The sequence below is a fragment of the Canis lupus genome, chromosome 10, assembly GCF_011100685.1.
Source record: "Canis lupus familiaris isolate Mischka breed German Shepherd chromosome 10, alternate assembly UU_Cfam_GSD_1.0, whole genome shotgun sequence".
Taxonomy (NCBI): Eukaryota; Metazoa; Chordata; class Mammalia; order Carnivora; family Canidae; genus Canis; species Canis lupus.
Genome location: NC_049231.1, coordinates 1,946,469 through 1,974,465, shown reverse-complemented (window position 1 = coordinate 1,974,465; position 27,997 = coordinate 1,946,469). Strand labels below are relative to the sequence as shown.

The 27,997-nt window shown below is 52.6% G+C and overlaps 3 protein-coding genes across 10 annotated transcripts in view; 1 reads left to right on the top strand and 2 right to left on the bottom strand.

Annotated features, from left to right (window-relative positions):
- Positions 1–30: 30 nt before the first annotated feature.
- On the bottom strand, positions 31–9,037 carry MBD6 (methyl-CpG binding domain protein 6). 6 transcript variants are annotated; one of them, XR_005365293.1, is made up of 15 exons: positions 6,969–7,168; positions 5,939–6,002; positions 5,635–5,771; positions 5,290–5,392; positions 4,995–5,157; positions 3,713–4,765; positions 2,897–3,558; positions 2,468–2,621; positions 2,116–2,285; positions 1,574–1,987; positions 1,417–1,484; positions 1,142–1,205; positions 832–1,001; positions 503–566; positions 31–245 (listed from the first exon to the last, which is right to left on the bottom strand). XR_005365293.1 is itself a non-coding variant. In XM_038549774.1 (13 exons), exons 3-13 carry the CDS (start codon positions 5,745–5,747, stop codon positions 927–929), a joined length of 3,039 nt encoding a protein of 1,012 aa, XP_038405702.1. In that variant the 5' UTR covers positions 5,748–5,771; positions 5,939–6,002; positions 8,955–9,037; the 3' UTR covers positions 31–926. The 6 variants fall into 6 exon arrangements, 4 of the variants coding, with proteins under 4 accessions (XP_038405702.1, XP_038405704.1, XP_038405701.1 ...); XR_005365294.1 differs by lacking the exon at positions 503–566; XM_038549774.1 differs by lacking the exon at positions 6,969–7,168 and adding an exon at positions 8,955–9,037 and having other exon boundaries at positions 31–1,001.
- Positions 8,174–13,814, top strand: DDIT3 (DNA damage inducible transcript 3). Of its 2 annotated transcripts, none has more exons than XM_038549789.1 (4): positions 8,174–8,275; positions 11,779–11,826; positions 12,991–13,148; positions 13,243–13,814. In XM_038549789.1, the coding sequence occupies exons 3-4, from the start codon at positions 13,011–13,013 to the stop codon at positions 13,609–13,611; spliced, it is 507 nt and encodes a 168-aa protein (XP_038405717.1). In that variant the 5' UTR covers positions 8,174–8,275; positions 11,779–11,826; positions 12,991–13,010; the 3' UTR covers positions 13,612–13,814. The 2 variants fall into 2 exon arrangements, with proteins under 2 accessions (XP_038405717.1, XP_038405716.1); XM_038549788.1 differs by lacking the exon at positions 8,174–8,275 and adding an exon at positions 9,134–9,283.
- The window catches only part of MARS1 (methionyl-tRNA synthetase 1), an 18,232-nt gene continuing 3,991 nt past the window's right edge, over positions 13,757–27,997 (bottom strand). The window contains exons 8-21 of one of the 2 annotated variants that reach the window (XM_038549777.1): positions 27,404–27,520; positions 27,054–27,257; positions 25,880–26,081; positions 23,352–23,426; positions 17,604–17,774; positions 17,338–17,433; positions 17,096–17,213; positions 16,529–16,742; positions 15,559–15,690; positions 15,344–15,448; positions 15,079–15,265; positions 14,369–14,440; positions 14,070–14,156; positions 13,757–13,976 (exon numbers count right to left, since the gene is read on the bottom strand). In XM_038549777.1, the coding sequence (XP_038405705.1) occupies positions 13,830–13,976; positions 14,070–14,156; positions 14,369–14,440; positions 15,079–15,265; positions 15,344–15,448; positions 15,559–15,690; positions 16,529–16,742; positions 17,096–17,213; positions 17,338–17,433; positions 17,604–17,774; positions 23,352–23,426; positions 25,880–26,081; positions 27,054–27,257; positions 27,404–27,520 (1,927 nt within the window). In that variant the 3' untranslated portion in view covers positions 13,757–13,829. The remainder of the gene's footprint in view (positions 13,977–14,069; positions 14,157–14,368; positions 14,441–15,078; positions 15,266–15,343; positions 15,449–15,558; positions 15,691–16,528; positions 16,743–17,095; positions 17,214–17,337; positions 17,434–17,603; positions 17,775–23,351; positions 23,427–25,879; positions 26,082–27,053; positions 27,258–27,403; positions 27,521–27,997) is intronic. The other variant, XM_038549778.1, reaches the window with a different exon arrangement.

Genomic DNA, 27,997 nt, shown 5'->3' with positions numbered 1-27,997 from the left:
TTAAGGAAAAAATGAGTACAGAGCCAGAGCCAGAGTTTCAAAATATTCTCATCTGTTAAATTAAGAGTGTCTCCCATAGAAAAGCAGTGGAGGCCCCACAGGGCAAGTACAAAACAGAATTAAAACTCCCAACGGTCTTGTCTTTACAAAAGAAAAGGCAGGAGGCAGCCCCTGGACAGCGGGTCGTGCTGGCCGCTCCGGTTGGACCACGTTGCATAATCCTCAGTCGCATCATCACAACGTCTCTGAGCGTTTCGATGGGGGAGAAGGGGCAGTGTAGTGTGTGTGGGAGGAGAGGCCCAGCAGGCTCTCTGTGCCCCCTTACCCCCTGTTAGATCCCAGAGGAAAGTAGAGGGAAGCTGGCTACACCTTGAAATGAGGCTATGTGTTTCAAACCTGGGGACGGGGGTAAGAGGGGATCTGTGCTTTGAGCAACCTGAGCCAGAGGCAGAGGGGTGTTGGAGGGGTGAGGGGGGAATGCATGATGCTTATTGCTTTGTACCTTTCACTGGGAAGGAGGGCAGCAGCCAACAGTAGCTCACAGGTTTGTAAACTGAGCCTGCTGGCTTCAAGAAGGGAGGCAATGAAGTCGAATTAAATATAAAAGAGTCATTTGTGCAAAAATAACTTAAACAAATAAAAGACCTGGGGAAGGGGGTGTTCCCCTTAGCCTGGTGGGGAGAGGGCCATATACCACCCCCCCCCAGGCCTTTTCAGTGACATGGCTTTGGGGGGGAGGGGGTGAGCTTCCCTACCCCCTGCAATGGCTCAGGATGGGATTGTAGGGGAAGGGCTTGCATTTGTGCTCTGAGTGGGGAGTAGTGCCCCCACCCACTGTCCACAGGTGCAGGTGGCTGGCAGGGGCTCCCAAGGCTCAGCACTCAGCTCTCCCCAATCAGGATCAGATCCAGCTCCAGGTATGGCTGCTAAGGGGCCAGTTTCCTTCTCTTGTTTTTGGCAGGACGGCCAGGGCGGGCCCGGGGAGGCAGAGGGACAGCCGCCTGTGTGAGAGGGGGAAGTTGAAAGAAGTGATCAAACAGCTAGGTACCGGGAAGTCTTTTATTTTCTCCCCACTCCCTCCCTCTAGTCCTCCTCTTCTGCCTCATCCCCTACACACCCCTCAACCCTGATACACACTTACACGGGTTGTAGGGCTGGGGTCCAAGGTCACGTCCTGGCGGGAGCTGTTGCTGTTCCGGGTAGGGCTGCAATAAGGGCCAGTAAGGGCGCAGGTGATCAGCACTACCTCCCCAAGCCCGGGGGAGGCTCAGAGCTGGGGCGGGAAACTTTCTACTTCGGGATAAAAAAGGCAGATTATCTGTATTCGTATTAAATAGATTTGTGCCTTTTTGAAAGTCAGCCACTCTGTAGAGGTTTCTATAAAGCATCAAGAAGTGGGGAAAGGCCAACACTCACTTGTATTTTCTCCTCCGGCCACGACGAGACTTTCTGACTACCCCTGGGGGCACCTGGGAAAACACGGACTGTATGTGTAGGAAAAATGAGGAAGAGGAAGAACGTTGCAGCCTGCCTCAGAGCCCTTCAGCCCAGACCCTCATCACCCTGCGCTCACCTTAAGGTCCTCAGAATGGGGTCCGGGAGGGGATGGATCCTTGGGCTCAACACCCCCTTCGGCCAGCTCCCCGTTATGCTGCCAGTGGTGGGTCCTTCTTGGGGACCGTTCCATTTGTCCATTGAAGCCACCACGTGCCCCCCACTTGAGGGCCAGTCGGCCAGGCTCCCGCCGACTGCCAGGCTTTCGGCCCCGGCCTGGCCTGGCCTCACCGTTAATGCCCCTAAGTCCCCCTCCTCCCCTCCGTCCCCGTTTCCCTGACCCCCTCCCAGTGAGCAGCTCAGGGACTGGGGGGTCAGGAGAACCACGGGGTGGGGCTAAGGCACTGAGGGGAGGCCGGGCAGGCTCCGGCTCCAGGGCTGAGGTGGGGCTCTGGGGGGGCAGACAGGGGGCTTCCGGCTGCTCCGGGGGAATCTGCAGACAAACAGTAGCACCTTAGTCCCAGCCAGTGCCTCTGTGTCGGGAACAAAAAACCTCTACTTCCATTTGAGGAAAAAACCTGCCCCTGAAGCCCCCGCCTCCCCGCCGGGAAGCGCCCTCACCTGGAGACTCTGTAGCAGGCAGGCTAGGGGACTAGAAGCCTCCGGGAGGGGTGGCGGAGCTCCCCCCCCAGGGAGGAGCTGCAGCCCCAACTGGCCAGAGAGAAGAGGGCCAGGAGGCTGCAACAGGCTGGGGAGGGCTCCAGGGCTGCCAGTCAGCGAAGACAGATCACCTGTTGAGGAGTTGGAGGATCAGGAGGCCCCTCGGCAAACCAGGAGCCCTTGCACTGACCCTGTTTACCTCCTGGGCGTAACCCTGGGGTCAGACTCTTCCCAGGTCATCCGGCCTCTACTCCCAAGTGTCACTGCTTCCTCTTTGTCTCTTTTGCACCAGTTTTTTTCCCCTCAGACTCACCCAGCAGGCTGGCACTCAGCAGAGGGCTAAGGAGTTGGGGGGGTCTCCCTGAGTTGGAGGGGGCCTTGCCCAGAGAGGAGGCCCCCGGGTCAGTAGTTGCCGTGGTGACACTGGAGGTAGGTGGTCCAGGTTGGGGGGCACTCAGGACACAGGGCTAAGGAGAAAGAACGGCTGTGACGCTCTTCGTGAAGCAGTTCGTGAACGCACAGTACCTGCACACGTACCACCTCACCGGAGCCTCACGTGAAGTAGGCCACGCTTATTAAATACAGACCCAGTTCCTGCAGCCATCCTACCCCCAGCCAAGAACTAAGCCCTCCCCGCAGGCCCCAGGGAAGAGCTCAGGCATGAAACTGAAAGCCTTTGATTCCCTGCTCCCATCCCTGATTCTACCTCCTCCTGTCCCACCCACTCAGCCCCTATCCTCACCTGGGGGGGCGTCCCCGAGGGGGGATCCAGGCTGGCAGCCAGCAGCGCAGAATTTAAAGCTATGAGGGTAGGGGGTGCTGAAAGTGGGGGGAACAGTAGGGGGGGCAGGTCTCCCAAACCTGAAAACGTCTCCCCACTTGGACCCCCAGCTCCCTCTGCAGATCCCTCCCCATCCCCAGCTGTGGGGCCCAGGGCCAACAGGGGCAGGAAAGAGGCCAGGAGGTTGCTAGGAGGTGCAGAAGGGGGTGGAAGGAGGTCTGAGGGGGCTGGTGGAAGCAGGGAAGCCACCAAAAGCGAAGGCCCTTCAGGCTCGCCTGGGGCTAGGGGAGGGCCGGGTCCCCCAGGGGGGGGGAGCAGGGGCTCAGGGGGAGGCTGTCCCCCTCCCCCAGCCAGCACGCCAAATAAACTGTGGCTGAGCAACGGAGATGGTGGAGGCTGCCCCAGACCCAGAGGCAGAGGCAAGGCCCCTAGCATCCCCGGGAAGCTGGCTCCACTCAGCGCCAGGCCCTGCTCAGGACTAGGGAAAGGGAAAGCCTCCCCACCAGCCAGGGGAGGCAGAGGGCAGGCTGAGCCCGCCCCCATCCCGAGCCCTTCCGACGGGCTCTGAAGCACAGGGCTGGGGACTAGGGGGGCTTTGGAGGCAGCTGGTGGGGCAGGGGCACCTGCAAAGGAAAAGAGAAATTCAGCTCAAGGGAGGACCTTTATCCCCGGCATCCAAAGAACCCAACCTTCGCGCCTCCAACCCAGAAAACCACCAAAGAGCTCACTAAACTCCCCTAAGTGCCTCAGAGGAAGAGCCCTACCACACTCCCGTACCTGGCACACTGCTGAGGCTGCCACTGGTGGTCCCAGGCAGGGAGGGCGGGATAGGGTGCCTGGGCTGGGGAGGGCTCCCTGAGGAGAGGGTTGGGGGAGGAGGAAGGTGTGCATCTGACCCCAAAAGGTTAAAGCTTCCATCAGAGTGGGAAGGGCCAGGGGTGGGGAGTCCCAGCAGGGACAGCACAGAAGGGAGAATCGGTTGGGATGGCTCAGGGAGAGGAAAGGGTTGGGGGACAGGGGCAGGGGCCCGAGGACGGCTCCGTCTAGGGGCTTGAGGGCCTCCCCCTTCTAGCAATCGCAGTACAGTTGGGGGTCTGCGGGGACGACGCTGAGAGGGACGGGGTGATGCGGAGTGGGAAGCTGAGGGTGTCTGGGCACGGGGCCTTCGGCCCTGTAAAGTGCTGGGAGAGGGGAGCGGGGAATGCTGTGCCTTGGCCGCTGCAGAGAGTAGGCTGCTAGCAAGGAAGGGGGGTGCCCCGGGCCCCTCCACCGTGGGGGCCCCTCCTAGGGGTCCCAAGACCAGGGGCAGGTGCATAGTGGCTGAAGACACTGGTGGCTGAGTGGCAGGACCAGGGGGGCCAGGAGGACCAGAGAGATTATTGCTCGGGGGCAGAGGAGGGGGCGTTAAGGCATCACTACAGTGGAAGAGAGAGGGGTCTGAAGGTGGTGAGGAGGAGGTGTGGGGGGCTGGGGAAGAGCCCAGGTCAGGGGGCACCAGGCTGGAGCGGAGGGCGGCTCCCCAGTTGTAGGAGGGAGCATTGAGGCTGATAGCCGGCGGAGGAGGTGGGGCTGGAGAGGGGGCGTTGCCCCTTGGGAGGAAACAGGGGCTGCTGCTGCCTCCGGAGGGGACAGGGTCAGGAAGCCTAGGTGGTGGGAAGAGCCCCCCAGGGCCTGCTAGAGGGGGGAAGGCCTGTGGAACTGAGGGTGGTTCTGGGGGAAGGGAGCCAGGGCCCCCATTAAGTGGAGTTGTAGGGGGGACTCGACAAGGAGGGCGGGCAGAGGGGGGCCCTGGGGACACAGTGTGGAACATTTGGGGGCTCGCTCCCTCTCCTGCAATAAATGAGAAAAGAAGGGTCAGCCGGTGGCTCCCCTTCCAACCCCTTTCTTTTGTCTTCCCCATCCCATCTCCCATAACCTCGCAACCTCCCTGCGCCTTCGTCTCATCGGGTGGCTCCCCCCTCCACCCCTCCTTGCTCCCTCTCCTGGAGCTCCTCCCACCGTCCCTCCTCCAGGCCCTTAAGTTTTCCTCAGTTGTCAGGAGCGTGTGGAGAAGACTCACCAGGAGAAGAGTGTGAGCAGGTGGTCTCCATGCTGCGGTACAGAGTTGCCATGGCAACGGCTTTCCGCCGGTGGTTGCACAGCTTGGTCATGTCCTCCTCTGATGCGGGCCCCACCCCAGCCCCACCCGGGGTCACCGGGGCCAAAGGGTCAAAGTTGAAAACCTGTAAGGCGGGAGTCACGGACAGGGACCCTGAGAGAGCGGAATCTGTGAGAAGAGCTACCACGGTCAGTGACTCTGGTCGCAGGTCTCCTGGCTTATCCCTGTATTCTCCGGCTCCCCTCACCACTCTGACCTTGGGGACATTGAGTGGACACTCCAGACCGCACTTGCAGGTCCCATCGCTGAGGAGGTAGCTCCGGGTTTGCTCCAGGGAAGACAGCTCTGTGCCACTTGGGCTGGGAGAGCACAGGGTCAGAGAGCATGGAGTTAGTTGACATGCCCAAAGGACAGTTCCTTAGTCAGAGACCTTCCTAGGGAGCACGGAGGATGAAGGGTGTGGGACGAGGAGGGAGGACAGATGTAAGGGCCCGCGACACAGAGAGAAGAAAGGCTGAGGAAGGAAGGACAGGGAGGAGTATCGGGCTACCAGAGACCGGGCGTCGGGAGGACAGGCGGCGAGAGCGCTGGGGATCCGCACCTGATATAGAGCACAGCACCCTCTCGAACGCAGCGCTGCCAGCCGACGGGGACAGATGTGGCCACAGGGCCCCCAGCTCTGTCTGCTCCACTGCTCTCATTGCCCCCATTCATTGTGTGTAATCAGCTCCCACGTGCCTGGTAACACACATGTCCGGGCGGGCATCAGGGTGCGCGGGGTACCTGCGGGACTTCTCCAGCAGGGCCAGGATGCCGGGGAGACCCGAAAGAACCCAGGGGCCTGGGAAACCCTCAGGGAGCTGGGAAAGAAAACTGAGAGCTGTCTGCCGTCCCGCGGTGGCTACCTGAACATCTCTGCAAACATTGTGGGGTCCAGTCTAGAGCCGGGGCCTCCGGCTTAGCCCACACCTGCAACACAGGAGAAAGGGGGGGCTGTCGGGAATCTGCCCAACTCCGAGAGCACCAAAGCCCAGGACACTGTCCAGGGAAAGATCTCAGGGATCTGCTGGTGAGTCCACAACCGTCCTTTCCAGGTACCGCCCAAGGAACCGGAGGATCCAAGCCTCAACAACTCCCCGGGGCCAAGGAATCAGAGCCCAACCCCTGGACATAAAGGGCAAAGCCCCTTTGTCCCATCAGAGACAGAATCCATCCTGGAACATGGGCAAATTCCCATAATGCCAGGCCACTAGGAGCTTCCCAGAGCGTCTGGCCCCCTGCTGTTCCCTACCCCCCAGGAAGATCATATAAAAGTACGGGTTGCCCCACAGGTCACCAGGCGGTCGCCCAACGGCCCTCAGGGTGGTACGAACAGAAGCCCCCATGCCCGCCCCATGAGACGATCACTGATCTGCTTCACTTGATCTTCCTAGGAAGGGTTGCAACCTAGCTCTGTCTTCTCCCAGAATCCCGAGAAGCTCCTGATTTCCCCCCAAGCCCGAGGCAAGGGGCTTCAGCACCTCCTACCCCACCGGCTTCAAATTGGCTCCAAGTGGGGACGCAGCCCCCCCCCCCGCCTGCAAGCAGCCCCCCAGCCTCACCATCGCTCCCACCCCACACCGGCGGCTCCTAAACTTTCCCTCTCGTAACAAGGCGCCCTGTCACCCAGCCTGCTTCCCTCTGCCTGGGGAGGAGGGGAAGGCGCACGAAGTAGGAAGGAACTTGGGGAGAGGGCGGGCGGAGGGTGGGCGAAGCACTGAGGGAGGGAGGTGAAGAAGGCAAAAGTCAAGCAGTGCGAGGGAGAGACGGCGGGGGCAGGTGAGGGCGGGGGGGCGGGGATGGGGCCGGGAAAGGGGCCGAGGACGCGGGGGGCAGAGGGTAGGGACAGCAGGGGAGGGGAGGGGGAGGGGCGGGGGGGCCGGGCCCTGCACTCACCGCGGCCCATGGCTCGGCCGGCCCCGCCCTGCGCAGTCGCGGCCCAGAGGGTGAGTGGGAGGGAGTGGGAGGAGGGTCGGCGGAGCCCGAGCCTCCGGTACGGCCCCGGCCGGTCCTAGCAGGAAGCGCCGCCGCCGCCGCCGCGGATCACCGAGCGGCCTCCCGCGCATGCGCCATGGGGGCCAGGGGCAGCCCTGGGGATTCCGTTCCCAGAAGGCACCGCGCAGGCTGCCGCCGCCGCCGCCGCCGTCGCTGCCGCCGCCGCCGCCGCAGCCGCCGCCGCCGCCGCCGCCGCCGCTGCCCGGACGGGAGAGGGGCGGGGCCGGGCCCCCGCCCAGCGGACAACGACGAGCCAACAGGAGGGGCCGCAGTGCGCATGCGGGAGCGCGCCTACCCCTCCCCCACAACCCCCCATTAATCCCCAAGAGAACAAACACCCCACGCGGCCCCCCCGCCCTCCGCGGAAGGATCTGAGCCTCTTCCCAGGCCACCGGCGGCCAATCCCAGCCCTCCCCGGGGAGGGGCCCCTTCCAAAGCCACAGTCTGTCGGGGGAGCCAGGAATGCCGGGTCCGGGAGGGGCCGGCCCCAAAAGATGAAAGTCGCGACTTGCCCTGCCCCGCCCCAAAGGCTTCCCGGGTAGTGTGCTGGGACTTGACCCGCCTCCCCAGGTCAACATGTCACAACAGGACCTCCGCCTGTCAAGTCACATGACCTCTGCCTGTCACTGACAACCTGGTCATGTCTTTGGGCCAGGAGAGACCATCTGGTCCAACCCACCCCCACCCCCATCTACTGAAGGGGAAATGGAGGTCTGGAGCAACGGAGCAGGCCCGGCCGAGGACCTGTCACCGTCACACCACCACCTAAACCTCCTTGCAGCCACAACCGGCCTTGTGACAGATTCTACTTAACTCTGGCTGCCCCCGTGAGGGTATGACAGTGAATACAACCGGCCGCCACATGGCATCTTTTTTCTCTCTAATGGCACAAGAAAAACGTTTGCATTTTAAGCGATGCTTTTCACTTTTGTTTAAGCTGCCTCCAAGTTCATAGTGCTCTCGTTTTACCTTCACAACTCGTCATCCTTTATTTACAAACAAGAACGGTTGTGGCACAGATATTAGGGGGCAAGTAAAGGGGCAGGTGAGGCCAGACTCTGGGCTCCTGACAACCCGGTGCAAGGCGGCTGCGCGCTCAAGTGCACCCAACGTCCCAGGCAACGAGGCTCTAAGGTCGCCCGAGCACCGAGGCGGCAGGCGGCGGGTGCACGGCTCCTCACGCAGGAGTCACAGGACCTGCGCGGCTGGTACAGCGAAAAGGGCGGGTCTTGATCCTTGGTGGAGGCACCAGAGTACGGGGGGGGGGGGGGGGGAGGCTGAGAATCGCGTCCACCGGGCCAAGTCCTGAATCCTGGCATGCTGAGCGCTCATCAGAAACTTCACAAAGATAAAAGTTAGGGGTGCTTTTCGGCGAGGAGCTGAAAATGACCATCAAAAGTACTCAAGTTCCTCGGCCCCTTCTGGGGGAATTAGGGAGCTAAACGGGATCTTTCTATGCGCCTACTCGAGGAGACGTTAGGCGGTCCTGTGGCTGCATGCAAACTTTCAAAAGAGATTGGCTTAGAAGACCTCGCGCCCACTAACTAGGAGGGGACCGAGCAAAATGGGAGCCCCCCATGCAGACGGCGAGGCGGGGGCTAACGCCAGGTGGGCGGAATAAGGGCGCCGAGGAGGACGAGCCGCAGCGCGGCTTCGCAGGCAGCCTGAGGGCGGCCACGGTTGGGAGCCGTTGGGGCCGTTGGGAGCCCGGCGCTGGCGCCCCGCCCTCTCCTCTCCCCCACCCCCCCGCACCGCCCACCACCCTCGTCGGCCCCTGCGCGTGCGCGCCGAGACACCGGTTGCCAAACATTGCATCATCCCCGCCCCCCTCTCCTCCCCTCCTCCCCTCCCCCCCAGCTCTCCCCTCCGCGCGCGCGCATGACTCACTCGCCTCCTCCGCGGAGCCTCGTGACCCAAAGCCACTTCCGGGTCCGACACCACCTCTACCCCCGGGCCGGCGGGAGCGAAGGGGGCGGCGCCGCGGGGGCTGCTGAGTGGCGGGCGCGGGGGGCGGGGCGGGGCCAGCGCCGGCGTGCCGCGCCCTGATTGGCAGGCTTGCGGGCCCGCCCCCGAGGGGAGGGCAGGGCCTCCTTAAAACATCCGCGCTCGGGCCTCCGAGGTCAGAGGCTTGAGTGTAAGGCACAGAGCGGATCATGTTGAAGATGAGCGGGTGGCAGCCACAGAGCCACAGTCAGAGCCGGAACCTGAGGAGAGAGGCGAGTACCGATCCCACCTGCTCTTTACCCTCTAGTCCTCGGGGATGCTGGTTGTCCCTTCGAAGTTGGGGCATCAGCTGCTCAGGATGCGGCCCCACCCGTTCCCCGACGAAGTTAGTGACAGTTCGAGGGAGGGACGGGGAGCATCCTTTATCCGGGAGTGGTGCTTACAGACCTCTCTTCCCTCGGACGGGAGCGGCGCCCCACCCTGCCCGGAGCGCGGGCCCGGCTCTGGGCCGTCGGGCTAAGGGGTCCGGATGCCCTCGGGAGACTCCCTGTCTTCCGCTGCTGCCCTAGGCCGCCTCCTTGGTCCTGTCCGGTGGGAGGCGGGGCGGCAGGACACTCCCCCACGCCGAGACGCCTGGATGGCTCTGGCTCACGCCCTTGCCGCCACTTTCCCACCAGCGGCCCTGCCCCTACCCCACCCCCAATCCTGTCTCAGCCCAGCGTCTCAGGGCCAGAGTGGCCACGTCGGTGGATGGAGCTCCTGGGTCCTGCACAGGACAGCCATTCCACACCCTAACGGAGAAGAGAACCTTAAGGAGACAGACTCCAGACTTTGGGAGGAGGAGGGATGCCAATGGCTAGGGAGCAGAGATGGGTTTTCCCATTCCCCCAGAGGTCCCGGGGGCCTCCTGCACAAGAGAGCATTCTGGATCCCTTAAGTGTGGGAAGCCATTTGGGGTCTCCCCAGTGTAGGGTCCTTCCGCAGGGATTTGTCCCTGCTGCTTTCCCCGCGTCCTGCCTCCCAGCTAATTTCTGTGTAACCGTTGCATCAGGCCAGCCCCCTGTTTGGCTCTGCAGCCCTCTGGCCTGGGGCCCCACTGCTGATGAAAGCGGCATCCCACACGCTGGAAGGCAAGGAGGGTCCCCCAGGGAGGACAGCCCTGAAGAGAAACACTCTGGGAGATATTGCATCTCCAGTCCCCAGGGCTGGGCAGCTGCTGCTCTGCCTCTGGGCTTCCTCCTCCCTTCCCTATGAGACACTGGGGAGAATTCTTTCATTCTTCACAAATTACTTATTACACACCTGCTATGTGCCACACATTTTAGGCCCAGGATGCATCTACGAACAAGGAAAAGACCTGTTCTCACAGAGCTTACATTTCGTGGGAAAAGGTGCACAGCGAACAAATATAGAAGTGCCAAGGAGAAAACCAAAGCATGGAAGGGTAGTGAATGCCCAGGATGTTTACCTTGAGTCATTAGAGATTCTCTCACAGAGGTGACATTTAAATGAAACTTCTGAAAAGAGGCAAAGTAGTAAGCTGTGCAGATTTGTGAAAGGAAGAGCTTTCCAGGAGAAAGAACAGTGAGAACAGAGGTCCTAAGGTGGGAGTGTGCAGAGTTTAGGGAGCAGGCCAGCTGGACGGACTAGAGGGAGAGTGGTCAATGAGAAATCCAGGGCAGGGAAGGAGATTGTGTGGGGCCTTCTAAGCCATATTAAGGACCTTTAGCCTTTAATATTCATGAACTTTAGTCCTTGAAGAGTTTTGAACAGACTGACAGGACCTGACTAGAGTTTTAAAAGGCTCACTCCAGGGATCCCTGGGTGGCGCAGTGGTTTGGCGCCTGCCTTTGGCCCAGGGCGCGATCCTGGAGACCTGGGATCGAATCCCACATAGGGCTCCCGGTTCATGGAGCCTGCTTCTCCCTCTGCCTGTGTCTCTGCCTCTCTCTCTCTCTCTCTGTGACTATCATAAAAAAAAATAATAATAATTAAAATAAAATAAAATAAAATAAAATAAAATAAAATAAAATAAAAGGCTCACTCCAGCTGCGTGTTGTGAACAGACTTGGGGCAGGGTGGCAAGAGCAGAAGCCGGGAACCTGAGTAATCCAGCAGAGGAGAGTAACTTGACCTAGATTGCAAACAATGGAATTCTTGAGAAGTATTCAGGTTCTGGTTTTTGAAGAATGAGTTTAAAAATTGGGCTGGTGGTTTGAATTGGGTGTAAGAGAGGAATGAAGGGCAGTACTAATGCTTTTGGCTTAAGCACGTAGAGTTGCCATTTACTGAGATGGGGAAGATGGAGGGAAGAGGTGAGCAGAATTTGTCTTTGGATATATGAAGTCTGAGATGCCTCTTAGATATCCAAAAGCAATAAGCAGCTAACACAGTTGTAGGTCCCAGGAGAGGTCGAGGCTGGAAATGTGTATTTCCAGGATGTCAGTGTGGGAATGGAATTAGGAAAATAACTTGATTTGTTCCCTTCCCTGTCGTCCAGTCTTTTCCCTGGCAGTTTGAGGCCTACCTTAAATTTAGAGAAAGTCAAGTTGGCCATGATTTTTCTATTATGTAATCAGGACTGCAAATGTCAGCAACTAAAAATAAAGGTCAGGCTCTCCTCTGTCCTTGGAAACGGCTGCAGGGACCACTGACTGTCCATACCCTGTAAGACAGAAGTGAGGAAAGACCGATAGGAGGCTGGAGATAAAAGGAACTGTCCCTCTCCCTTCCCAAAATGGCTAACCTCTGTCTTTGATCCCCACAGTGTTCCAGAAGGAAGTGTATCTTCATACATCACCACACCTGAGAGCAGGTAAACTTTTTTTTTTTTTTTTTTGAGAGCAGGAAAACTTAACCATCCCTTTCCTAGAACCAATTTCTAAGAGATGCCGCTTCGGGTCCCTGTCTTGGGGCCCTAATAAGTTATGAAAACACCTAGAGAAGATAAGATAGAGTTTGAATCTGAGCAGACTTTTGCTGACAGCCACATCCCTCCTCCTGGCCTGCCCCTAACTAGGTGACCAAATCACTATTCTTAGAGCATGTCCTAATTGAAAGCTGGCTGAGTGAGCAGTCAGCCCCAACAAAGAATTGGTTTGTCTTACAAACCTCAGTCCCCATCAAGGTTAGACTCACCCAAAGGACTCCCCACACAGGAGAAAGGAACACAAGATGGTCTGATAATTGCCCCCTGGAAACTACCAACAGAGTCCCCCAAGGAAGGCTGAGGACTTTTACCAGGATCCCATAAGAATGTGTATTCTACACCCATGCTGCTTCAAATGCCGGGCAAAAGCAGCAGAGAGGGAATACTAGTATACAACCAACTGATAGGGGCAGCCCCGGTGGCGCAGTGGTTTAGCGCTGCCTGCAGCCCGGGGTGTGATCCTGGAGACCTGGATCGAGTCCCACGTCCGGCTCCCTGCATAGAGCCTGCTTCTCCCTCTGCCTGTGTCTCTGCCTCTTTCTCTCTCTGTGCCTCTATGAATAAATAAAATCTAAAGAAAGAAAAGAAAGAAAGGAAGGAAAGAAAGAAAGAACTGCTAGGGACGCCGGGGTGGCTCAGCGGTTGGGCATCTGCCTTCAGCTCAGGTCGTGATCCCAGGATTTGGGATCGAGTCCCGCATCAGGCTCCCTGCGAGGAGCCTGCTTCTCCCTCTGCTTGTGTCTCTGCCTCTCTGTGTCTCATGAATAAATAAATAAATCTTTAAAAAAAAAATTAAATAAAAAGAACCAATGATAAATTTTAAAGGGCCAAACAGTAAATGTTTTGGATGCTAAGGTCTCTGCTCTTACAGCATGAAAGCAGCCATAAACAGTATGTAAATAAATATAGTTATGTTCCAATAAAACTTGACCTGCAAACAGGTACCAGGCCGGTCTGCCAACCTGTATAGACTAACTGCTTTGCGGAGTTGTTCCACTCCCACCCGGCCACCCCCACCCCCCACGCCATCCTGAGTATGTCCTTTTCCAGAGCCTGATCCAACTGCAGAGATGGCAGCTGAGTCACTGCCTTTTTCCTTCGGGGCACTGTCCAGCTGGGAGCTGGAAGCCTGGTATGAGGACCTGCAGGAGGTACTGTCCTCAGATGAAAATGGGGGTACCTGTGTTTCACCCCCTGGAAACAAGGAGGTGAGAATGCTGTGCCTAAAGCTGGCAGGGTGGGAGGGTATTGCTGTTCCCTTCTCAACTAATGTCTACCCTGCCTTTCTTCCTTCCCTTGAAGGAAGAATCAAAAACCTTCACCACTCTCGACCCTGCCTCTCTGGCTTGGCTGACTGAGGAGCCAGGACCAGCAGAGGTCACGAACACCTTCCAGAGCCCTCACTCTCCAGATTCCAGTCACAGCTCCCTGGCTCAAGAGGAGGAAGAGGAAGACCAAAAAAGACCTAGGAAACGGAAACAGAGTGGCCAGTCCCCAGCTGGGGCTGGAAAGCAACGCATGAAGGAGAAAGAACAAGAGAACGAGAGGAAAGTGGCACAGCTAGCCGAAGAGAATGAACGGCTCAAGCAGGAAATCGAGCGCCTGACCAGGGAAGTAGAGGCGACTCGCCGGGCTCTGATTGACCGAATGGTTAATCTGCACCAAGCATGAACAGCTGGGACCATCACTTCCCCCCTTGGGCCACTACCTACCTTTCACAGACGTGGCTGCTGATCATCTTCTCCAGTGCCAACGATGTGACCCTCAACCCCATCTATTCAGTAGGGGGAAAGCTTGGGGTAGGCAAGAGCATGTATATAGAGATTGTACATTTATTTATTATTATCCATATCCATTAAAGTAACTTTCTATGAGCCAGGTTCTCACTTTCACTTTTTCTTCTTGCCTTTAGGGGTTTCCAGGGGTTTCCCTTCAGCTAAAGCCAGCTGTTTCTTCAGATCCAAGAGCTTAGCCACCTCCGCGGCAACCTGGTTCTTGTCCGCCTTTTGTGCTTTCAGTTCTCGGACAATGTTGCCCTAAGAGCGGGTGGGGAGTAGCAGTAGTCAGACCAGGAAGGACCTACTTAGGAGTCCGCTCTTCTGGGTTCCCACAGGGCTCCCACTGCATACCTGTTTTGTCACTTCATCCATCAGCACTTGTATCTGCTGTGGGGCAGCTGCGGCCATAGCCTCTGCTGGCGTGGGGGGTGTCTTTGCCTGGAGAATAAAAAACACAGTCACCACCTGCTTGGTAAGTAACATCTCAGGGGACTATGATGACCTCTCACTTCCAAGGGCTCTTGCTGCTAAGACAGGAAAGAAAAACCCTAAGGAAGGAAGCAGTGGAACCTGAGTGAGAACTACCTGAAGACACCAAGGACACGACACTGTGGCCATTGCTGGGTGACAGCACAGTTGAGCTTTCTCACCTGGCCCCCACCAAAACGCTGCCTTAAACTTTCGATCTGGTCATTTTCCAATTTTTGGAATAAGGGGCTGACCTGTGAAGGAGAAATTCCATAATCACCCACTGATTAGGTAAAAACCCTCCCAGACTGTTCAGAGAGCCTCTCTACCCCAGTCACTGACGTTCAGGAACTCCACGTTTTAGAAGAAACAAATGAGCAAATACCTGCTGGCTTCTGTAAAGCATCCAGATAAAGCACTGGCAGCTCCCTCTGAAAGCCCAGAGTATTCATAAGGCCCGAGACCATTTAAACTATTTAAGGAGGCTCAGTTGACGTGAGAGTTAGAGATGAATTTACTTTATCATCTCTCGTGTCAAGGAGGACACACTATCCCGTACTCTCCCTGTCTGCCTGTTGGCATTATGGAGACCAGGGGACCGTGGGGTTTCTCAAACATCTACCGTAGGCCAATTAGTTTTATGTGCCACGTCCTGGGTTCTGGCATGAAGAGCGATGGTGGCAGACGGGCTAGATGACCTACTGGGCTTGTGAGCTAGTACCAAGGACTTGCTATCAGAAACAACCTAAGTGCAGAGTTGGGGGGGGAGTGGGGAAGGGGTTCAGAGAACAGCTGTAAGAGTCCTATATCCAGGTTCTCTGACCCCACCTCAAAGGCTGCATGGCAAAGGCAAGAATTTTCAGAGGCCAGACCGTCCAGCGCCCAGACCTACTGTGCCAATCTGGTGTCCTGCTGGCAAGGTACACAGGAAGTTTGTGAGTAGGATGCTGCAAGCTGGAGGTGGGACCTGCAGCTGGGCCTGGATGGTGGCGCTAACCGTGGGCATGTACGGCTGGAGCATGACGGACAGCAAGGCAGCTATATTCACTGCCAGGCCTGTCACCGTCCCTGCCCGCTGCCTGGGGAAGAAGAGAGAGAAGTCAGAATTTCCAGGATGACAGGGCCCACCGCCACTTTATTCCTGCCACCAAACTTACCTGTCAGCCTCGCTGCCTTTAATCCGCTTCCAAGGCTCATTCACCTGAATGTACTGGTTGCCATGGCGAGAGATGGTGAGGATACTGCGTAAGGCCTCCCGGATCCTGGGAAGGGAGGAGGTAGGCCAACGTGTGAAGTCCCAGAGGGACCAGTATCAGGCTCTCAACATGCCAGCACAGACCACAGAGATGAGACCAAGGTGCGGGTTACTTACCGAACCTTCTCCAGCAGCTGGTGATAGTGCTGGAGTTCCAAGGTGACATGCGCCAGCAGGCGCCGATCATCAGAAGTAAGCACCATCTCAGGCACGTAACCCCCAAAAAACTTGGACACAAACATCCCAGCTCTTGATAGGAGTAAGGAAGGAGAGGGAAAAGAGGAATTACTGCCCAGTCTCTTTATAGAAATTTGACCTGATTTTCATAATTCTCCATTCTCTTAGAACTGACATCTGACTCCCTCAAGCTAAAAGGCAAAGCTTAACTAATTCATTCCTTGTTCTCTCTCTCCCCTAAGAATGAGAAACCTGATAAAGTTAAGCAACTTCATTTTATTTTTAAGAAATCAATACAAGGTATGATCAAGTTAAAATGTTATTTGCTATCCAACACTCCAAGAGACAATCTGTGTAACGCAGTTAACAACCAAATCTGAAAGGGTGTGTGGCCATGGAGTATCCTTTAGACTGCAGAATAACTGAGACGGAGACCAATAAAGAGTGTAAGCCTAAAGTAACAAAAACCTCCAAAAGTATAGTAAACATCTCCTACCCCTATGCTAAAACAATCCCTTTCTTCTGCCAAACTATTCCAATGGTCTGCAAGTAAACTTTTTTGCTAGGAAAGACACATTTCCAATTCTATAAAGAACATTAATAAGAAAACAATTTGCAAAAATTCACTTTGTGACCAACTCTGCTAAATCACACCTCTACAACTGACTTCACCCCAGCAAACATATCCTACTATGTTCTAGAATCAGGTACCAATTGATAGAAATCCACTTTCCGTATGGATTTCCATGTTGTCCTCCCCATCCCTCACAGCTCCTGCTCATTCAAGCCTTCTGGGCAACCCCATCTCTTCCATCTCTCCCACCTAGTGCAGCAGAGCTAGCCACCACCCCACATGCCCCACCCCCAGCCCATCTGCTAACTCTGACCACCACCCCTCCCCAGGTCCCACCTGTTGATAAAGTTGCCCAGGTTGTTAAGCAGTTCAGAATTATTCTTGAGCAACATGTCTGTCCAGGAGAAGGCACTGTCCTGGCCCTCAGGCCGAATGTATAGCAGATAGAAGCGCCAGATGTCAGCAGGGATCCCCGTGTCCTGAGCCATGTCACCAAACACTCCCACACCCCGGCTCTTTGAGAATTTCCCATCCTCATAATTCAGATACTCTGGACAGAGAAGTAGAATAACCATGTGGTCAAAGCACACCCTTCCCTCTGTGACCCACTAACTCTTCCTTCCTCTCCCTCAACCTCAACTATGGGTGTCCAGAAACACTTCTCCTTGAGTAGTGGGCCTGCAAAGAACTTGGGGATCTCTTCTATTCTTGTAGTCTTTTTTTGCTTTGCTTGTATGCATTACAAACTTTTAACTTCAGACTTTTGTTTTCCTCAGTTCTTGTTCCCTTCTTCTAGGTTAAGTTTTCGTGTTCTAATTATTTCCTATTTCCTATTTCTCCTTCCAAATACTGCCTCAGCCCTCATTCCCTAGGAACTTCCCCATCTTCAGTCTTCCAGGGTACCTGTAGCAATGAGATGGCTGACCAAGGTATAGTTGTCCTCAGCTCCTAAAGCTGAACAAGGGAAAACTAAGCCGTGGAAGGGAACATTGTCTTTGGCCATGAACTGATACAGGTTCACCTACAGAATACAGTTGGGAGACAAAACTCCTGAGATGATCTTCAAAGGACCAAGAAAAATCAGACACCCAACCCTAACCACCCCAATACCCTCCCCATGGACAGGGTAACCAAGAACTGCTTACTTGTTCTGGGTTTTTCCACCATCTCTCCCACTGGTCTGTGTAGTTGGCTGTGATGGACAGGTAGCCAATAGTAGCATCAAACCAGACATAGAATACCTGGAGGGCCAAGAGGAGGGAGAGAGAATAGGATGAAGGAACACTGGGAAAACCTCACCAAGCCAGTCTTCGACTGAAGCAAGACATAATTAACAGTCTATTTTGCTAGCCCAGGATCTCAACCCAAAGGCAAAATAGTATGACATAGGAATAAAGCATAGAGTTTTTACCTTGTCCTCAAAGCCTTCTAAGGGTACAGGGGTTCCCCATTTGAGATCTCGAGTTATGCAGCGTGGCTTGAGGCCATCTCGAAGCCAAGAACGAATGATGAACCGGGCATTGGGTGTCCAGTCACTGCCAGGCAATGTCTTCCCCAACCATTCCTCTAGTCGTTTTTCCAGCTGAGATGGCAGAGAAAGTCATAGGGCCAATTTAGGACAGTCTCATACATGGTTCACATAAGGATAAATATGTACAACAACCTCTCTGGAGTAGTTTGGTAATAATACAATTAAAAGATTTGTGACTTTGACAGCAATTCCACTGCTAGGAATTTTTGCAACAGAAATACACGTACAGGGCAGCCCGGGTGGCTCAGCAGTTTAAGGCCACCTTCGGCCCAGCACGTGATCCTGGAGACCCAGGATCGAGCCCCTGCAGGGAGCCTGCTTCTCCCTCTGCCTGTGTCTCTGCCTCTCTCTCTCTCTCTGTGTCTCTCATGAATAAATAAAATCTTAAAAAAAAAAAAAGAAATACACAAAAGTGAATGAATATGTGTATGAGGAAGTACAGTATTCATCATAGCAAAAAATTGCAACCAACTTCCATGGTTCAATAGAGTTTAAAGAAATATATCGATACAACGAAATACTTATAAGACCATTAAAGAGTTAGATTTGTATGTACTGACATGTACAGATCTCCAAGATACACTGATTAAGCAAATCACAAGACAATAATATATAATGCAATCCTATCATTATAAAATTAAATAGCGGGCAGCCCCAGTGGCCCAGAGGTTTAGCGCCGCCTTTAGCCCAGGGCGTGATCCTGGAGACCAGGGATCAAGTCCCACGTCGGGCTCCCTGCGTGGAGCCTGCTTTTCCCTCTGCCTGTGTCTCTGCCTCTCTCTCTCTCTCTCTCATGAATAAATAAATAAAATAAAATCTTAAAAAAAAAAAAAACCTGACCAAATGGGACACGTGGGTGGCTCAGCGGTTGGGCGCCTGCCTTCAGCTCAGGTCGTGACCTCAGGGTCCCAGGATCAAATCCTGCATCAGGCTCCCTGCAGGGAGCCTGCTTCTCCCTCTGTGTCTCTGCCTCTCTCTCTCCCTCTCTGTGTCTCATGAATAAATAAAATCTTTTAAAACACAACAACAACAAAAAACTGACCGAATGAGGGTACCTATGAACTGATACAGTAGGATTTCCAGAACATATTGTCAGGTGAAAAAAACAAACGCAACACAGTATACACCCAGAATGCTGTATTTTGAATAAGAAGAGGAAATAAAACACACACACACACACACATACACACACACAGTTGCTTTATGGATATGTTTACAAAAATAAACACACTAAGAATAAAACCAAAGACAAAACTGATCATCTACAGGAGACAGGAGAACAAGGCGGCATGAACAAGAAAGGGAATGACACTTCTCTGAAGATACCTTTTTGTATGGTTTTAATTTTTTTTTTTTTGGAAGATTTTAGGTATTTATTCATGAGAGACACGGGGGGGAGCGGGGCAGAGACACAGGCAGAAGGAGAAGCAGCCTCCATGCAGGGAGCCCACCATGGGACTTGATCCCAGGACTGCGGGATCATGCCCTGAGCCAAAGGCAGATGCTCAACCACTGAGCCACCCAGGCATCCCCAGTTTTGACTTTTATTTATTTTTTATAATAAATTTATTTTTTGGGATCCCTGGGTGGCGCAGCGGTTTAGCGCCTGCCTTTGGCCCAGGGTGTGATCCTGGAGACCCGGGATCGAATCCCACGTCGGGCTCCCGGTGCATGGAGCCTGCTTCTCCCTCTGCCTATGTCTCTGCCTCTCTCTCTCTCTCTCTGTGCAACTATAATAAATAAATACAAATTAAAAAAATAGATAAATAAAAATAAATTTATTTTTTATTGGTGTTCAATTTACCAACATACAGAATAACACCCAGTGCTCAGTTTTGACTTTTAAAAGCAGACCGATGTTCTCCTGATTATTTAAAAAATGAAATTCATAAGGACAAGGAGAGGAAAAAACAACTAAAAGCAAATGAACCAAACTTACTAACTTATTTTAGTAACATAACCATACTGAAGGGGGAAAAAACTGAAACAATTTTGAACACATGATCTGATTATATACCTTCAGTAGTAGGGAAGGGGCAAGACTGCCAACAAACCCTAAACTTTTTTTAAGCAGGTTTTTTTGTAGTGTTATAGGTGAAGTAATTCTGAAATTATTTTTCAGTGTACTGTAGGACTGAGCAAATGAGTACAGGTTGGGAGCCAGGGTACTCCCTGTGGAAAAAGGGAGACACAACAATGAAATAAGGAAAGGTGAGGAAGAACCAGGTAGGGATAGTCTGGAATTGCAGGATCAGTGTGAACTGCAAATCAATGCCTAACTCTTTTTGCGAGAAGAGCCTAGAAGCAAAGATACCCCAGTAGCAATGAGCAGACCTCAGACTTGACCTAGTACCATTCTCTACTAAAATGAACCAGGGATTTTTGGAGAAATGGTTGACTTTGAGGCTGGAATAGATGAACCTAGATACCTTGGTATGCCAGAAAATAAGGAAGCACTTAGAAAAAGGTGGGAGATGTCAAAAACACAGAGAAATGATCTTAGAGGGGCTCCTGCTGGCCAAATAAGGGACAGTTTGAACATGAAAATAATTTGTGACAGGAATGAATTATAAACCACTGAAAACAACAGGAATCCATGAGCCCACACTGACAACGGATAACTAATAAATGAGCAAAGGAGAAGGGTACATGCATAGGGGTGGTAGGGCTAGAAAAGCTTCATGGAAAGTGGTTCAGGATAAGGATTAAGCAAACAGATGCCAAACCTAGGGCACCTTTTAATGATGAACAAGGTTATTTCTATGTTTTAAAAATATACTGCCCCCCCACAAAAAAATAAGTAAAAAATAAAACTATACTTTCATAAACTGCTTATAAGTTGCAGGGGGAAAAATGTTAATTATACAGTGGAGAAACTGAGTTACACCTTGCCTAGACAAAATTAACATCACCAATGAGGGGGAAATGGCCATTGTGTACCCCTTGGAAAGGACGCAATATCACTCTTGTAGTATTCCAACTAAGGATGCATAACTTGAATTTAATCAGGCAACAGCCAACAAATCCAATATGAGGAATCTTCTACTGGGGGCAAAAGGGGGGCGGGTTAGGGACTGCAGTCTTAAAAACCATTAGTGTCATAAAAAACAAAGGCTGGGATCCCTGGGTGGCTCAGCAGTTTAACACCTGCCTTTGGCCCAGGGCATGATCCTGAAGTCCCAGGATCGAGTCCCACGTTGGGTTCCCTGCATGGAGCCTGCTTCTACCTCTGCCTGTGTCTCTGTCTCTCTCTTTGTGTCTCTCATGAATAAATAAAATCTTAAAAAAGAAAGAAAGAGAAAAAAAGAAAAGAAAAGAAAAGAAAAGAAAAGAAAAGAAAAGAAAAGAAAAGAAAAGAAAAGAAAGGCTGAGGGCAGCCCCAGTGGCCCAGCGGTTTAGCGCTGCCTTCAGCCCAAGGTGTGATCCTGGGGACCCGGGATCAGGTCCCGCGTTGGGTTCCCTGCATGGAGCCTGCTTCTCCCTCTGCCTGTGTCTTGGCCTCTCTCTCTCTCTGTCTCTCGCATGAATAAATAAATAAAAAATCTTAAAAAAAAAAAAATAGGAAAGGCTGAGGAACTGTTTCAGATTAAAAGGAAACTAGAGAAGTGCCTGGGTGGCTCAGTCGGTTAAGCACCTGCCTTCAGCTCAAGTCATGATCTCAGGGCCCTGAGATGGAGACCTATGTTGGGGCTCCCTGCTCAACAAGAGTCTGCTTCTCCCTCTGCCCTTCCTCCCTCTTTCGTGCTCACTCTCTCACATGCTGTCTCTCTCAACTAAATAAATAAAGTCTTTAAAACAAAGAAAGAAAAAAAGAAAGAAAGAAAAACAAAGGATACTAAAGACAGAAAAACTAAATGCAATACATGACCCTGAACTAGATTCTGTACTAAAGGAAAAATAACCCTATAAAGTATATTATTGGGATAACTGACAAAATTGAAATATGGATGGTAGATCACATAACTACATCAAAATTAAATTTCTTGAAGTTGTTTACTATGGTTATACAAGAATGTCTCCCCCCCGCCCCAGGAAACATGATTAAGTATTTAAGAGTAAAGAGAATAGGGAAGCCTGGGTGGCTCAGCAGTTGAGCATCTGCCTTCAGCCCAGGGTGTGATCCTGGGGTCCTGTATCAAGTCCCACATCGGGCTCCCTGCAGGGAGCTGCTTCTGCTTCTGCCTGTGGCTCTGCCTCTCTCTGTCTCTCATGAATAAATAAATAAAATCTTAAAAAAGGAAAAAAAAATAGTAAAGAGCATATAGGTTTGCCTGGGTGGTGCAGTTGGTTAAGCATCTGGCTGAGGTGGTGATCTCAGGATCATGGGATCAAGCCCTGCATCAGGCTCCATGCTCAGCACAAAGTCTGCTTAAGACTCTCTCTTCTCTCTCTGCCCCTCCCCACTGCGGGTGCACACTCACACTCTCTAAATAAGTGTTTAAAAAAAGAAGAGAAAGCAAAGAGGCTATTTACATATGTGCATATGTGGAAAAACAAAAAATTACGTTAAAATAAATAGAGCAAAAAAAAAAAAAAAAAAAAAAGAGCAAAATCTCTTGAACCTAGGGGCACCTGGGCGGCTCAGTCAGTTAAGCATCTGCCTTTGGCTTGAGTCTTAAGGCCAGGGTCCTGGGATCAAGCCCTGCACTGGGCTCCCTGCTCACTGGGGAGTCTGCTTCTCTCTCTCCCTCTGCCCCTCCCCACTGCTCATGTGCTCTCTCTCTCTCTCTCTCTCTCTCTCAAGTAAGTAGAATCTTTAAAACAAACAAACAAAAACTAGTGAACCTAGATAATGCATACTTGAGGTTCTCTGATCCGGCAACTGTTTATTCTTGCAGTGCCCCCCAACCCTTTTTTGTAAGATTTTATTTATTTATTCACGAGAGAGACACAGAGAGAGAGGCAGAGGGAGAAGCAGGCTCCATGCAGGGAGCCCGATGTGGGACCCGATCCCAGGATCCAGGGATCACGCCCTAGGCCGAAGGCAGACACTCAACTCCTGAGCCACCCAGGAGTTCCTCTTGCAGCTCTTTTTATGAGCTTAAAATTATTTCCAAAAGTTAAAGAGGCAAATCTACTAATACAAAAAATCAGTCAAAACATGTTATGAAGTAAAAGAAAGTAGACTGTAGAACATTATGAATACTATGATCTAATTTGTTTTTTGTTTTTTTGTTTTTTTTATTTATGATAGTCACACAGAGAGAGAGAGAGAGGCAGAGACACAGGCAGAGAGAGAAGCAGGCTCCATGCACCGGGAGCCTGATGTGGGATTCGATCCCGGGTCTTCAGGATCACGCCCTGGGCCAAAGGCAGGTGCCAAACCGCTGCGCCACCCAGGGATCCCTCTAATTTGTATTAGAAAAAAAGACATAAAAATACTTTCATATGCATATGTTATTTCTGAACAGACACAAAGGAAAATGAGCCAATAGTCAATACCTCTGGGGAACAGGCCAGGCCTTTCACTGTGTCCCCTTTAATATGTTGTATCTCTTTTACAATAAAGCCTGTATATTTTTAAAGGGAAATTAAAAACATTTGAATGTGGCTTGATATAGGTTTGTGGCTGAGGCAGAGGAGGCCCAAGAGGCCATGCAGACCAGCTTGATGGAAAGGCCCACTTACCTTAGGCAGGTCCAGGAACAGGTGCTGAGAGGATTTCACCACAGGGCACGACCGGCACACTTTACACTGAGGCTTCTGCGAAGGGAAATTCAAGAGGAGGGGTGACCCAGGGTGAAATAGTCAGGATCAGGACTGCAGGCCTGGGGGAGCTGTGCAGGCTACAGGAGATACACGGAGCGATGAGCTCACAGGTCTCCCATCTCACTGGACTTCATGCTTACGTTCTTGGACTCAAGTCCACAGAGCATGACATTTGTTACTTAGAGTTTCATGACTCTGTCCTATCACCGCAAAGAGTAGGAAAAAGCAATCTCTGAGCATAGGCTAAGGATGCACAGCTGCATGAGGGGACGAAGGAGTGGAGACACACAGTTCCTCTTCCTGAGGAAGTTATAGTCCAGTTAGGGGGAGTGAGTCCCATGAGAAACATGTACAGAAAAAAAAAAAAAGAAACATGTACAGACTTTTTTAAAAAAGATTTTATTTATTTATTCATGAGAGACAGAGAGAGAGGCAGAGACACAGGCAGAGGGAGAAGCAGGCTCCATGTAGGGAGCCCGATGTGGGACTCGATCCCGGGACCCCATGATCATGCTCTAGGCCAAAGGCAGGCGCTCAACCACTGAGCCACCCAGGCGTCCCTATGCAGACCTTTCCAAAACAAAACATCAAACAATACTTATTTTCGGTGCACCCAGGTGGCTCAGTCACCTGGGCATCTGCCTTCCGCTCAGATCATGGTCTCAGAGTCCCAGGAACAAGTCCCACATTGGGCTCCCTGCTCAGTGGGAAGTCTGTTCTCCATTCTGCCCCTCACCCCACTCCTGCTCTAATAAATAAATGAAATCTTTTTAAAAATATATTTTTAAAAAATACTTATTTTCACAGCACAAACTGACTATGCAAACACTGGCAGGTGATAGCAAGAGGACTAAACAGTCAGAGGGAGGGCTAATCAATGAAAGTTTCCCAGTGAGTTTTGATGTGGGCTTTTGAATCTTCTTTTTTGAGTAGGCTCCACGGCCCACATGGCGCTTTAACTCACGACGCTGAGATCAAGAGGCACAAGTTCTACCAACTGAGCCAGCCAGGCATCTGAGCTTCTGAAGGTGAGCAGGGATTAGAACTCTCTCAGGACCTCTGTCCCGAACTCCACATGCCTGTCTCCAACTGCCTACCAACATCTCTGCTTGGGTGTCTAAGAGGCACCACAAATTGAAAAACCCAACAGTATCACTGCACTGCACCAGGTCCTTCATCCAAGCCTGCCCGTGTCCGTAGATGGAACTACCGTCTACCCCAGCTGCTCAAGCCAAAAACTTCAAGTCATCATTTTCTTGACTTTCCCTCACCCAGAACTGACCTATCCAGTTCTGCAGCGTCTGCCTCCAAAATCTAGCTCAAATCCTTTCTTCCTCCACACTTCTGCTGTCCTAACCTAGTCCAACCTACCATCACATTTCTGAGCTACCACTCTGGCCTCCAAACGGGTCTCCCCACTTTCTCTCTTGCTTCCCTCCCATTCATTTTCCATGGAGCAGCCTCCCTTTCAGCTGCCACAATGACTTACGAGGCCCTGGTCATCTGCTCACCACAGACCTCTCTGATCTCATCTCAATCCACACCCCTCTCACTGCCGCCCTTCTCCACCTTGCCTTTACAGCTATTGCTGCCTTGCGCCTTTGCACTTCTTGCTAATTCTGCCTGGAACACTCTCAGCCTCTCATCGCCTGGTGTGAACCTTCTTGTTCTTCAGTTAAACTCTCAGTTCACAAGTTACCACCTCTGAGCAACCTTCCCAAGTCACCTGGCTAAAATCTTGCCCCAGAAGCCACTGTCACATCCTCCCAGTGGTTTATCCTATATGTAACTCGTGTCTTTAAGAGTCTCCTCCCTGCACTAGATAAATATCTGTCTTATTTGGGACGCCTGGATGGCTCAGCAGTTGAGTGCCTGCCTTCGGCTCAGGCTCAGGGCGTGATCCTGGAGTCCTGGGATTGAGTTCCACATCGAGCTCGCCGCAGGGAGCCTGCTTCTCCCTCTGCCTGTATCTCTGCCTCTCTGTGTGTGTGTGTCTCTCATGAATAAATACATAAAATCTTAAAAAAAAAAAATCTGTCTTATTCGCTGCTACATCCCCAGTGGTCTTCAGTGACTACCCTATCAGAAGGACTCAAAGAAATAAGCGCTGTATAAATGAATGAATAAATGAGTCAATGAGTAAACACAGAAGAGACATGTTTACAGAAGAGAAAAAGAATAAATGCAGGTGAGGTGATCTGAAGCAGGAGCAAAGGCAGGGAGGCATAGTCTCATCTTGTCTATTTCCCAGCACAATGCTAGACACATAGTAAATGCTCAGTAAGCGTCGGATGAACTGAATGATGAGCTGGGGTAGAAAGAGGCCCTGGTGAAAGGTCCTGAATGCTAAAATAACAATCCTGAATGGGATAAGCCTGGGGGTCCCTGAACAACAGAGACTGTTTCCTTCCTCCTTCCCTTCTGCTTCCGTGAGACCCTCCTCTCACCTTGAGCTCAATGGCATTGATGAGCTTGCCACACTTGTCACACTGGTCACCTCGGGCTTCCTCATAGCCACAGAAGGGGCACACACCCTCCACAAAGCGGTCAGCCAGGAAACGGGCGCACCGTTCACACCGCAGCTGCTCCACGGTATCTTGCAGCACAAAACCGCGGGTCAGCAACCGCTGGAAGATGTCCTGCGTGATTCTGGCAAGGCGAGTCAAGGACAGGGGTGCCAGGTCAGGGGAGGTCAGAGGAAGCCAGAGGAATTCAGAGAAATGATGCTCCCCTCCCTCCTGTCATTCCACCCAGGCCCCAAATCAGTCCCAGGGCCGAGGAAATCAGACAGAAGGCCCCTGAAGGCCAAGGCCATGCAATCACCTGCGGGGAGTCTTCCTGGATGACCCAGACCCCTCATACATACTCCCCGACTCCCCCCCACGAATTTGTCAAATACAAACTTAACAGTTTTGTACTCTTTGCTAACAAAAATCTCTTAAAGGACAGAACCATACTCCTTTTTAATACGTCCTAAAATCAAAATGAACCAGTCCAACTGCTAACCTGCTTAACACTATTAAGCTGGCAGCCTGTCCACTACCTAGTTTTTGTCAGGATGAGTATCACGCGGAGGAAGAATGAGTGTATTTGCTATAAACCTGCATAGGGGGGCAGCCAGGTTGGCTCAGCGGTTTAGCGCCACCTTCGGCCCAGGGTATGATCCGGGAGGCCGAGGATAGAGTCCCACATTGGGCTTCCTGCATGGGGTGGAGCCTGCTTCTCCCTCTGCCTGTGTCTCTGCCTCTCTCTCTCTCTCTGTGTCTCTCAGGAATGAATAAATAAAATCTTAATAAATAAATAAATAAACCTGCATAGGAGCGAGAATGTTCTAAAATTCCAGAGCAGCCAGGGAAACGCAGGATGGTGGCAGAGGGAAGCCAGATACTTCCCAGGAGCCTAAGTCCTATTTCTTTCCTGCCTCGCTGCTCCTTCAGCCCCTAGGCAGCCTTCTGCATCCACGGACTCCCCATGCTTGGGATACATTTCAGGGCAATATTCAGATCCTAGGTTTAGGGGGGATGCCTTAACAACACTTTTGGTTCCTTCCATCTCTAGGATATTCTCATTGCCCCCAGCCCCAGTGTTTACCCTGTTTTTGCCTAATTCGAGGAAACCTACTTGGTCTGCTGTGGAGTAGTGGTACGACCAAAAATATCAAACGAGATATTAAACCAGCGGTAGATGTCCGCATGGATGGCATGGTACTTGTCACAGATCTCCTGGGGTGTCAGACCCTCCTCCATAGCCTTGGTCTCTGTCGCTGTACCATATTCATCTGTCCCACACAGATAGAAGGTGTTCCACTGGCGGAGGCGGGAGTACCTGGAAGGGGATATGGTGATCACAGGGGCCCCATCTCAGGCCCCTCCCATGTCCCTAGGATCCCCCCAGCCTCCACCCTTGAGGTGTTCTATTCCCTTGGGCCCACTGTTCCCTCACAAGGTCCCTTCCCTAGCAGCTGGCTCCACCTGGCAAAGACATCAGCACTGAGCACGCAACCAATGATATTTCCAAGGTGGGGGACATTGTTGACATAAGGCAGGGCGCTAGTGATGAGCACATTCCTTTCCCCAGCCACAGGCAGCCTGGTAGGGAAAGAGGAAGAGAAGAGTCCATGGAGGAGAAGCAAGGGTCAAGAGGGACCAACAATGCACAGGACACCCAGACACAGATCTGTTCTACTGCCACAGACCAAGGCACATCTTAAGTCTCTCCTCACGTGAAGCCATAGGATCATGAATCCCTCCTAAGGGCCATAAGACCCCCAAAGCTGAAACTGCAGGGCCCTGCCACAGTGAGCAAGTCCAGGTACTGCTCTTACGGAGCTGCATTCCACACTGACCTCTGTCTCACTTTACTATCATGGCCACTTCTTTCTTTTCAGTTCATTCTCAGGCTTAACTTCCTGGGTATTGACACAACTCTTCCTGGTTCTGTCCAAACACCACTGCCCCCAGACGCCAGTGCCACCCAGGCACCCTTTCCCAGCACTGCCCTCTTCCCTTCTTCCCAAGTGTTATGGAAGCATTACCTCGAGTCACTACTTGAAGTACTCACAGCCT